The 12,330-nt window shown below is 37.9% G+C and overlaps 1 protein-coding gene across 1 annotated transcript in view; it reads right to left on the minus strand.

Moving 5' to 3' along the window:
- The window catches only part of dcbld2 (discoidin, CUB and LCCL domain containing 2), a 27,474-nt gene extending 15,827 nt beyond the window's left edge, over positions 1 to 11,647 (minus strand). Inside the window, exons 1-5 of the mRNA XM_079820824.1 lie at positions 11,320 to 11,647; positions 9,265 to 9,489; positions 7,386 to 7,520; positions 1,558 to 1,609; positions 1,397 to 1,469 (exon numbers count right to left, since the gene is read on the minus strand). Of these exons, the coding sequence (XP_079676950.1) occupies positions 1,397 to 1,469; positions 1,558 to 1,609; positions 7,386 to 7,520; positions 9,265 to 9,489; positions 11,320 to 11,425 (591 nt within the window). The 5' untranslated portion in view covers positions 11,426 to 11,647. The remainder of the gene's footprint in view (positions 1 to 1,396; positions 1,470 to 1,557; positions 1,610 to 7,385; positions 7,521 to 9,264; positions 9,490 to 11,319) is intronic.
- Between the last annotated feature and the right edge of the window lie 683 nt (positions 11,648 to 12,330).

A 12,330-nucleotide genomic window follows, 5' to 3' on the forward strand; every position in this document is an offset into this window, starting at 1 on the left:
GGTACTTTTTTACTGTGTGTGCGTGCGTGTGTGTGTATGGATGACCATGTCTGTCAGCCACCACCGAAGACCATTTTTGACCCAGGAAAAACCCTGTATATATATATATATATATCTCTATCATCGTATTCCTATAGGTAGACGTGATCAGCTGATTCAAGCTTGACTAACGTGACCTGCCAGAACTAACTCTATACACTGGATACATGAACAGATCTTTTCAGGGTTTTCATGTAGGTCTAAACTACATTTTCAGGTACAGAAATAATCAAAAATCATGTAAAATATCACTGCATAGTCTTCACTGTATAAATATAGATTAAATCTTGTTACAATTATTCAGTCAAGAGCAGTGAGTGATTTTTTTTTTTTCTGTCTTTTGTTTGATTAACAAAAACAAGCAGCAAGCAAGCTTCACGTATCCAATGTACTGTTACACATGAATTTTCTCTCCCACGTTTACGTTCACGTCGTAAGAGATAACCAACTACGTTTACGATGGTACTCAATAAGATGGGCATTTTGATATCATTTTGTGTGAATGTGTCCGTTTAAGCTCAGGAAGACGTGAAAGAGTATTCGTGCACACAAAACGTATTAATCAGCGTGCGAGTACCATACTGAGAGCACTACTTGTGCTTGAATATTTAAGTTGTCAAGGCGTAAAAATTTGCTAATTATCAACTTTCGTGACAATGCAGCATTGTCCTGAACGGGCAAGTGACTGTTCTGTCAACTGGCCCAAATGTCTTTCACACTGGCCCCAGGCCATTGGGCAGTCATTGCCAAGCCCTGCTTTTTAGTGTACATGTGTAAAGTGTGTGTTTGCGCACACTATCAAATGCAATATACTTTAAAAGACTACGTGTTTGGCTGTACACATTCATTAGCGTTCACGTCAACACTGAAGTATACTTTGGGATTTACACATTCGAAAAAATGTCTTATTAGTTTGTCAACAAAGTGTCAACACTTGACCCAGCCACTGTTTCACAGTCTGGAAATGGAGGAGATGGAACAACAACAACAACAACAACAACCCACCCAGGACCACAACAACAACAGATTAGTGATAAAGTGAGGGGAAGATACACACAACTCTCGGTACGACTTTAGAATAAAAAGAAATACATTTTTAATCGCTCAACTTCTGGAGAGAAATAGCAAAAACACTGGATAAGGTTGAATCCTTATAATAGTGCGCATGTGTCGACCACCTGTGTTTGCGCACATTATCAAATGGAGGATAATTTGAAAGGTTGCATGTTTGGGTGTATGCATATGCTAATGGTCATGTTAAAAGTTTTGAACAACATAAGGGTGAGTGAATAATGACAGAATTTTCATCTGTGCCTGAACTAACCCTTTAATCTAACATCCACTCTGGCATACTTACGTCTTTGTATCCATGTGGTATGGTTCCCGAAACCTCTCCGAAATCAGTCAGGCATCCAGCAGGACAGAATTTACTGCAAATGCAGGGCAGGAAAATGAGACACACATACACAAGAACATGAAGGCAAACACACACACACACACAGCTATAAACACGGGTACCTGAACTCCGCTTCACTGAAGTGCTCTCCTTTCTCCAGACAGGTGATGAGGTCTGAAAGATGAGAAAAGAGAGACGCATTTTATAAAGCAGTACATTAGATGGTTGCCATGGTGACACTATTGATTAATGTCATCCTTCCACACAAAGAAAATATGCAGCCGTTTATGTGTGTGTGTGTGTGTGTGTGTGTGTTATGTGCGCACTGGCCATTCAGTAAGTGGTGTAACAGATTGGTGTATTGGGTTTCATATTTGTGGATAAAAGCCTCTATCTGAATGAACAGATCAATACCAACTAGATTTACATCCGTTACTTTTTCCGTAGAAAATATGAGTGGTGCAAAACGTCCTGCCACAATTGTTAGAGTGTGTATGACTGTGTCTGCGCATCTAAGGTTCAAGGTATTTTGTGGTGTTATTGTACCCATTACTCATACCCACAGCATGGATTCATCTGTCTCTTTCCTGACTCATGGGAAATATGATCTCTCTCTCTCTTTCCCTCTCGCGCACGCACACACACACACACACAGACACACACACACACACACACACACAGTCTCAGCACTGGGGTAAACAGGTGTAGCTCCCACATGGCAGTGTGAACCCCCGACCTCAGACAGCCCCAGAGGTCAAAGTGCAAATGTCATTGTTAAGACACATCAAACACAAAAGTGCACAGCTGTGATTCCAAAGATTTGGAGGTTTATGATGTACCATGCTGTAAAGAGCACCTTCAAAAATGTGCTTACACTGAAGTTTCAACAATCACAAACTGAAACTTTCCTGTAGCATTAGACATTATTACAAAAATATCTAGCACTACTTTATCTTATGCTTAGAGTTTGATCATCAATAATTGAAAAAAGTATGCTTCAGATTTTACATGTACATAAGGGTGTGTGACGCATACAGCTATAATCTTTTAAAGGCCAAAGTATACTACGTTTCTTATGTGTACGCTAGGGTATGTGTAAAGTGCATGTGATGAAAATGTCATTATTAGCAAATAATGTACACACACAGGCATATTTTTCTCATATATGTGCCTTGAATTTTTTACGTATTACGAACATACAATAGACCCGGCCTACTGTTTCTCCATCAAAAAAGAAACAGAGGAGACGGGAGAACAAGAAATTATTGGAGATTGACTCAGCAAACTATTGCTTAGACTCTGAATTATGCGTTTCTTTGGCAACATTATTAACACCAAAATGAATCGATGAAAAATTGAGTAATCAATAGACAAAACCACAATACAACAAGGAAGTGGTCCACAAGGATGCAAACTCTTCTTACATTCGAAATGCCGTGAGTGCACATTAAGTAAGCTCTATGCATATACACTAGGCATTCGCATCAAAGCTGAAGTATAGTTTAGACTTCTCTAAATACTTCGACATCCATCCGTTTATGCTAGAAATGGATGCTTTTTTCTTCATTAAGCGTATTTAAGTATGCTTTTACTTAGAACTGCGATTACTGATTTGAGACGATCACACTGGTTTTATTTTTAAAGCCGCTTTGAAGCAATTTGTTTTGTATAAAGCACTATATATAATAACCTTGCCTTGACTTTCTAAGCAATCTGACTTTTGATTTCCTCCTAATGTAAAGAAGAAAAATACTAAAGTCACTGAAGGAGGGACCCGAGCCAAAACTAGGGACAAGAATATGATAGAAATCACACCCATGGCATCCGCTTTCCCACAGGAAAGTGTTCACATTTGTAAGAAAGCGGAAAAAATATAGTTGCTTGGATGCATTTCTAACTCTGAGACATCTTTGAACAGAATGACATAAGAACCAACGGCCATTACATAATTTCATTTAATTTCAAATGACTTGAAATGATTGACTCATCTGTTAAATTAACTGCCTGTTATTCATAGGCTCTCAGGACGCACCCTGGAACCAGGGAAAACCCTAACACCCTGAGAGTCAGAAACATACTCCTGAAATAATCAGTTTCGCATGATGTCCTTCACTCTCATCTGGACAAAAACAAGCACAGTTTCCATAGCAGCTCCTTTGAGCGTCCTGAGACAACCAAGCCCACTTCAACACTATTTCATACAATCACAAGCATACAATTATTCTACAGCAGGGGTCTTCAACTACATTTGCTTGAGGTCCAGTAAATTAACCCTTCTCACCGGCCGAGGTCCGGACAATTATATAGCAAAAAACAATAATTTATGTTTATTGCCAGACTAAAGAAATTAGTGTAGATAACATATGTTCTTTACTGAACAAAATATAATGTTCTCATATGGACAAAACATGTCTGTTCATATTGTTAAAGCAAACATAGGTAATCCTTCACAAAATTGATCTCATTTTGTTGTTGTTCTGATATGTCCTTTAAAATATCTAAATTCGACCAGTAACCATGCCTGACAAAAATATGAACTAAAAATGCCTTCATCTCTAAATCTGCACTGAAAATACATTCATTTCAACATTACTAGCAACTAAAGTGCTTTTTTTTCTGCTGAACTGAGATAAATAATAACCATCAATAAACGCAAACCCCCCAGGTTAAAAAAAAAATCTGAAATCTCATAACACATTTTATGTTCATTCATGTATAGTCTCTACTTAACTAAATGTATCTAATATTGAACACTGTTCTCTTCTGTGCTTCAAATTGCACTGGTAAAATATCATTAGCAATATCATTCAGAAACACAAACAGGCAAAAAATAAAGTGTCACCAGTGTTGGAAAAATTAAACAGTGCAAGAAACATTTTATTTAATGTTTCCACTTTTGACAACCGCTACAGAATCAGAGCAAATGAGGCACACAAGCCTCGTACAGGATGCAGGAAGAATAAATGCATTTTTTGTCACCCATTCGCACGAGCAAGCAGTGTTGGCAGGGCACAAGCAGTGCGTATGGAGAGCGGAAGCCGTTTGCGCCCGTTGTGCATTCACACAGGCAGCGTTTGTCTCGCGCAGCTGAACCGTGGCTCGTGTATTGCAAATACAGACGAATATTGTCTATTCTCTCACATTTTCCGGTGTTCTCCGCTGACCCCTGTCTGTCTCGTGCTTTGATTTATGATGGGCAGCATATATCTGCTGCAAATGCTACCGTGTTCCCCTCTGTCTCAAACGCGCATGCATAACATATTGTATATAAGTAGTTCACATGATAAATGTAACATTAAATTAAGATATGCCTCTAGATTTAATCATTTAAACGGGCCTTTGAAGTTTGGGCAAAAACTTCTGGCAGTGTTGTGTTTTTTTGTATTTTATTTTATTGTTTCACAGCGCTGGATGTGGTGATCGTGAAACACACGGAACACTTCACTACATGATTTCATGTGAAATGTGTTATTTTTCATGTTAATCAGGTCAGTTTTGATCAAGAACAATCCACTGTGGCTATAATTCAGCTTGAGCAGCGTGGAAAAAATACACTCGGCGCCGAAACGATCGTGCCGCCTCTGCGTGCGGTGTGAATGCTCTAATCTGTTAACAAAAAATACGCCCTGCTAACGCGCAACCAGTGGCGACATAGTACCCAAATGGTTCTACTGAGCTGCCTGATATAAATGTGATTATTTTTTTTTTTTTATGGCATTTGGCATTTATTTATTTCATTACGTCAAAAGGCTTCGCGGTCCGGATGGACGCATCTAGCGGTCCATTGCTAGTTGGCAACCCCGGTTCTACAGCAAGGACATTAAATTGATCAAAAGTGACTGTAAAGACATTTATAATGTTACAAAAAAGGATTTCACACAAATGCTGTTCTTTTGAACTTCCTATTCATCAATGAAACCTAAAAGAAAATGTCATGATTTCCAAAAACATATTAAGCAGCACCCATTGTATTAACTTTGATAATAATAAGAAATATTTCCTGAGCATATTAGAATGATTTCTGAAGGATCTTGTGACACTGTAGACTGTAATGAACAAGTGCCGGAATAAAAATAGGCAATAATTCTAATCTTATTCAAAAATATTTTGCTAACACATTTTGTGCCTAAAAGAGGAAGCACTTCAAATCTCTTCCCCCAGTTACATCAGCAGCACCATAAATTGCAGTGTACGTTGCTGCCAGTTCCTAGACTGGGTAAACCCAGCCTGATCTGCCCGCAAATTGATTTCGCCTTGCAGCTCAGTCTAGAAACCTGTACATTCATTTCTATGCTTCTGTTACACTTTTGCGGGAACCAATCACAGACTGGCTTATCCACTTGGTGCACTATTGGCGGGATTAACATGATGACGGATAGAGAAGCAATGGGTCGTTGCCCGTTGATCACGCCTCTTGTGGTCTGATTGGTTGAAGACTATCCAATTGCGTACAGAGTCATTTGAATTATGCTCGTTGATCACGCCTCTTGTGGTCTGATTGGTTGAAGACTATCCAGTTTTGTACAGAGTCATTTGAATTATGCTAGTTTACAGAGGTGGACAAAGTACACAACTCCATTACTCAAGTAAAAGTAAAAGTACCACTGGTCAAATATTACTCCGTTACAAGTGAAAGTTGTAAAAAAACGATTTTTACTTAAGTAAAAGTACAGAAGTACTTGTTAATAAAAGTACTTAAGTATCAAAAGTAAATTTCCTTTTTTATGTCAATGCATTATTTTATTATCGTTGCATTGTTGTATGAATGCACGCTATAGCCATCACGGCGGTTTAAGCCAGTCAGTGATGCTCTATCCGACATGCTAGCATACGACTATCTTGAACTAATTTAAATACTTGTATAAAAGTTATAAAGCTGCTGTCACTTTAAGGCAGAATGCACAAATCCTACACACTGATACACATCCGATATTCCCCCAACTGTTTACGTTCACTTATGACATAATCAACTTTGTTTACGTGAATACTTTCCAAAATGAAAATTTTGACATTTTGTGTGTTTTGGTCTGTTTAAGTGCGAAAAAAACACAAAAGAAAGCTCTATTCTGTATATACTCTGGCATCTCAGAGGCACAAAAAAGACTGAACTGAGCTCATTCATCATCCATATGTCTAAGCTTCTCTTTCTCCCTGACATTTACGTTTTTTAACATTTTATGAGACATTCATCAAGTGTATGCCAACGAAACTAATCTTTAATCTTTTCAGAAAACTGAAACGTACTTTCTAATATGGCCATGGGTGCACACACTGTGCTGAGGAACCATCTTCCTCCATTTTGCTATAAACTGATCAGTGTTCAAAAACTTTTGGGAAATTATGACCCTACAAAAGTGATTACTTATAGGCTGTTCTCAAAAAAAAAAAAAATCATCCACTGACTTGCAAAGCTGCTACAGAAACGACTTTCGACTTTGTACGACCTTGATAGAAATGTAGTGGAGTAAAAAGTATGATATTTGTCTTTCAAATGTAGTGAAGTAAAAGTTTCCCTAAAAAATAATACTTCAGTAAAGTACAGATACTCAAAAAGTGTACTTAAGTACAGTACTGAAGTAAATGTACTTCGTTACTGTCCACCTCTGCTCGTTTATCACGCCTCTTGTGCAGTAGAAAATACATAGCAGACTCCCCAGACCAATGTTCAATCTTAAATTGAGCTTGCTCTGGTGATAGACAGACAAGCCAGTTCCAGCAATATTGACTGACCTTTTTATTTATTTAAAGACAGGCATAGTTTGTTCAGTAAACCACTGTTTAATAAAAAAGAGGGGTGTTTTTTCCCACTGTTGTACTGAAAACATACCAGACCGAACCATAAATTGTGTACCACCATTTTTTCCCCACCCCTAATACATAATCTACACACCTTTGAAAGAGGTGAAGACTATCAACAAATGTATCAAAAAATCTGTTCCAAATTGATTACCTGTGTGCTGACTACTGGTGTATGAGAGGAAGAGGCCACGGCCGTTGTTGTGAGGTCCACTCATGAACTGCACTGTGACCTGATGCCCCTTCGACTCGACAGCATCTCTCCATTCTCTCCCGCCACAGAACTTCACTGCAGAGAGAAATTAGAATAATTCTCGATTTCCATTTACTTATCAACATTCTGTACATTAGTGAGCAGTTTTGTTGCCATTACCAAAAACCTGTTTACACCCGTTTTTCAAACTTCTTTTCCTCCTTAAGGCCTGTACAAACCTGGAACAATATTGCGCGCTTATCGCCAGCGTTTTTCGAGTGGCGATGCGCCAAGTGAACGTGTAAATTCAGTAGATGGCGCTCCCGGTACACAAGGTGGTGCTGCGGCACTTTACGCTTCTGACACTCGCTTATCACGCAGAAGAAGAAGAGACACAGTATTTACGTGCTTGCCAAAACCATTCACACACTTTTTGCTAACTGGCAAGCAGCATTAGCAGCTCATCTTCTTCTTTGTCTACTTACTTCTTCGTTGTATCAATGTGGCAAGAATGTTTTGTGCTTGAGCGCCACCAAGTCGTGTTTTACTGTAACTTCAGAAGCTCCAGGCACATGAACAAAAGCACCGGTCTCATTGGTCGGCCAGTTTTTAACGCGCTGCGTCAAAACAAAAAACCGAACCCAAGGCGTTTTTTTTTTTTAAATTAAGCTTTTACGGCAGCCGTTTTGCGCGTCGGTGTGCACACTCATATTGGCGCCCTTTGTTTAGTCACGAGGCGTTAAACATTGTGATAAACGCGCGTGAAAATCGTCCCGGTGTGAACTCGCCTTTATTCTGATGAATATTAAAAATGAAACGGATTCTTGAACAAGAAAAGAATTTCGGGCAGGACTTGATTTTTGTACATTTGGGAATTGATTGGATCAATGTTGTTTGCTAATTGATGCAATCTCATGAGTGTAAATTAATAGATTTGATATTTTTAAATATAACATTGTTAACAAACATTGCAGTATTCCATTCAAAAAAAGAAAATCGATTTTGATTTCATGGTGACTTTAACATCAGTCTCTGGCAACAAATGTTATTATTACCAGTGTTGCCACAGTTACTTTGAAAAAGTTATCTGATTATTACTGATTACTTCTTTAAAAAGTAACTTTGTTACTTTACAGATTACTTGATTTTAAAAGTAACTAAGTTAGATTACAAGTTACCTTATTAGTTACATTCAGCAGTTGCCGACAACACCCCTGCCGCCTCAACATAAAAATGACAACCGTTTTTGCCAACACTCACTTTATTGGAAGTGCATTTTTAACAGTAATGTCAACAATGTATCTCCTGACATTTTAAGTTGAAATAAAAAATATTTCCTGAAAAAAAAAAACATGTTTTAATAAAAAATGTAATAAAGACAGTCTTTCTTGACTTCACTTAATATAAATACTCTCCCCGAAACGCAAGAAGAAAGCAAAAATATATTTTTATATATATTCAAAAATATATTTTTTATAATATTTTTATTTTTTACTAGGGAAAATTACTAAAATAGTAACTCACAGTGACTTGGATAAGTTACTTTAATCTGATTACTGGTTTGGAAATAGTAAAGCGTTAGATTACTCATTACTGGAAAAAAGTAGTCATATTAGAGTAACGCGTTACTAAGTAACGTTACTGGCATCACTGATTATTACTAGGTGTAAACCAAGACCATGGATCACAAAAGTAAAAAAAAAATTTTTTTTAACTTTCTCTTCCCGACATAAAGTAGTTGTAACCCTCTCTGTCCATTTTAAATTATATTGGTACAAATGGGACTGAGGACCAGGAAATAAAACAATAAATGCATATCAAGTCCATAAAAGTTTCTCACCAATTTCCGTTCGTCCTGGTCCGATGCCATTATAAAGTCGCAGGTAAGATACCTGGCAGTTGTTTGTATCGATAGCAAGATCCGCAATGCGCACAAGGACTTTGTGTCCGGTGGTCACACTGATTTCCCACTCACACACGGATTGCGAGGGATAGGACAGAGGGTACCCCAATGATGCCAGGCTCCCACTGCCCACACCCAACACTGTGTGTCCACAACCGTCCCCTGAAAAACATCCAGAAATGATCAAGCACTCTGCAGAGCTCAGATTCAAATGTACTTTGATATATATATCATGCACAATGATCTTGTTTTTCCTAGGTAATTCCAAGAATACCATGGTGTATCAATGGTACAGATCCAAAGAAAAGAACAAAAAAAAGATAATTGTATCTTTGTTAGTGTTTTGGGAATGATCTAATCTGGATGTGGTAAAATCAACATAATTTGATGATATTTGCATGTTCCACTAAGGTTTGACAAGCAGAAAGTACCCAGATTTTGTCTTAATTATGAGCAGATACAACTTAAACTTCATGAAATGTTTTGCTTGGAAATTGTGCAAAAGAGCTCCATGTTGAATCTTTAGAGGGGAGAAAGAGAGAGACAGAGAGATGAGATCGCATTGCATTGCAGCTGCTTGCACCGCCTGTCACGCGTTTACACACCGAATGAAACTCAGCTTGCGCTCTTGTTACGTAATCCTTGCTGGACAATATTCAGACCCCCGGAGCAAAAACAACAGCCCCCCTCAACACACACACACACACACACATCTCTAGACTCAGTGTTTCCCTTAGCGTTACTCCACCTACACAAACCTTATATTTCCAAAGTTTTATGCACAGAAAGTACTGTCAGCTGTTTCAGGTATGAGGAGTTGACACACATTTCACTGAAAATGTATCATTAATACTTTTATTCAGCAAGGATGCATTAAATTGTGATCAAATCAAACTAATCATTGTGATCAAAGTGACAGTAAATAAATTTATAATGTTGCAAAAGATGTCTACGTCCTATTCATCATAGAATCCTGAAAAAAATGTATCATGGTTTCCACAAAAACAGCAGAACTGTTTTCAAAATTGATAACATTGAAAAAAGTTTCTTGAGCAACAAACTAGCATATTAGAATGATTTATGAAGGATCATGTGACATGTTGTCGCAGGTGAATATTTCTCAGGGCAGGTTTATATCTGAAACCCAGTTTGTGAATTTTTAATATAAACTATTAAAAATAACAATAGTAATGGCTTTTTGTGTTTGTTTGAAGAATTAAAAAAATGGTTTATAACAAGTAACAGTAAATGACATGACAGATCATGTGATATCAAGGTGGTGGCCTCCATGAGGGGGCGACTATCTCCATGTAGACTAGAATCAAACATCTTTTTCTAGAGGACTGATATATCTGTAATCTTCAACTCATGCGAGTGTGCATATGTTTATGATATTTTGCAAAAGTGCTGTTTTTGTAAGTGTAAAACTAATTGGCAAAAACGTACTGAATTAACTTTGGATTACCTGAGAAGGACAAAAAAATGTTAGTTTGATTAAATGCAGCAGAGCAGCTTGACACTGGACAGCACATGAACTCACTACATATTTGGGAAAGCAGAGCAGCGGGGGCAGCGCGCGGCCCATGTCAGGCGTTGCGTCATCACGTTCTTCTGTTGCTCCAGCTGTAGCACAGCAACAATGTAAGAATGCAAGAATGCACGCGCTCTTATACAGCACAAACTCCGTTATTTAGCCGAGGTGTTTACCCATTTAATTTATTACAGGTTCAGTCCTGCTAGGTAAGTTTCTTGGTTAGTTACTGTTGTGGATAAGGGTCTTGTTAGAACATACAACTGTGATTGTTCATGAACCGAGCCTGGGTTTGAACCTACAACCTTTCGGATAGCACTGGTTTCAGTTACCACTCCACCACACCACCCCGAGAGTTTGTTGTGAAACCCCAATCCGTCCCAAACCCAGAGATGGTGTAGCACTTTAGGAGAAGTTTGCCAACTCATAAAAAACGTGTACCCCATCGGAAGATCACGTACCCTTTTGCGCTCGCGAGCTTCTGGCACCGAGGAGTACGGTGAAGACGATGAGGATGAAGACCGCAGCCCCTCCGGTCCCTCTGCCCACCATTACCGACGCGTCCATCCCAGCAGCCTGCAGTCCGAATGCATAATGCAAAAGTGTCCTGATCCAGCCGCGCGCGCGTGTCACAACCCCGATAAGTGCGCGCGAGTGTGTTTAGTATCAGGATGGTTTTATTGACGCTTCCTGAACTCTTGAGCGGCACACAGTTAGAACAAACACGGGCTCTTCATCCCCCGATCTAATACACGACTTCCTCAACTTCCGCTCCTCCCACCACACAGCGGCCCCTAGATGGGAATTCTGTGGTATTCCACACATTGTTGTGGATAAGGAGTGATAATGGTTTGTTTTTGTTTTACTGAAATATATACTCGGAACAAAATGTCAAAGTTATGATAAATATTTAATTACACAAGTAAAAGTAAATGATCAATATAGACATTGTGGCCTATATGAAGAATTTAAAAGTTGTGCGTAAATGGATATTTTATATGGCATGAGTGTTGTTTTTTAATTTTTAAAATAGATTTAATAATAATAAAAATAGGCTAATAATAATACATTTTATTAATGTGTTATCATTCTTAGTCTATATTATTAAGATATCTTACATTTTATATAAATTTAAAGCTGTGCATTTTACTGCTTCTACTACTACTACTAATAATAATAATGACAATAATAATAAGTTTTATGATGATGATGATTAACACTGAGTAGGACAATATACAGACAAATTGGCATTTAACATTTACTTCAAATAATAGCCTATATATATATATATATATATATATTTTTAACTGTTATTACTTAATCTATTGATTTATCACCTCAGTCAGACATACAATTTATGGTTTTGACATAATATGAATATCTCAAAGATGATTGTAAAGATGATATAAGCAAATTTATCTAAAACTAAACCTCAGCAGACTCTCTGTAGCATTGTTGAACTCATAACTGGT

Source organism: Gobio gobio (genome assembly GCF_949357685.1).
Source record: "Gobio gobio genome assembly, chromosome: 7".
Lineage (NCBI taxonomy): Eukaryota > Metazoa > Chordata > Actinopteri > Cypriniformes > Gobionidae > Gobio > Gobio gobio.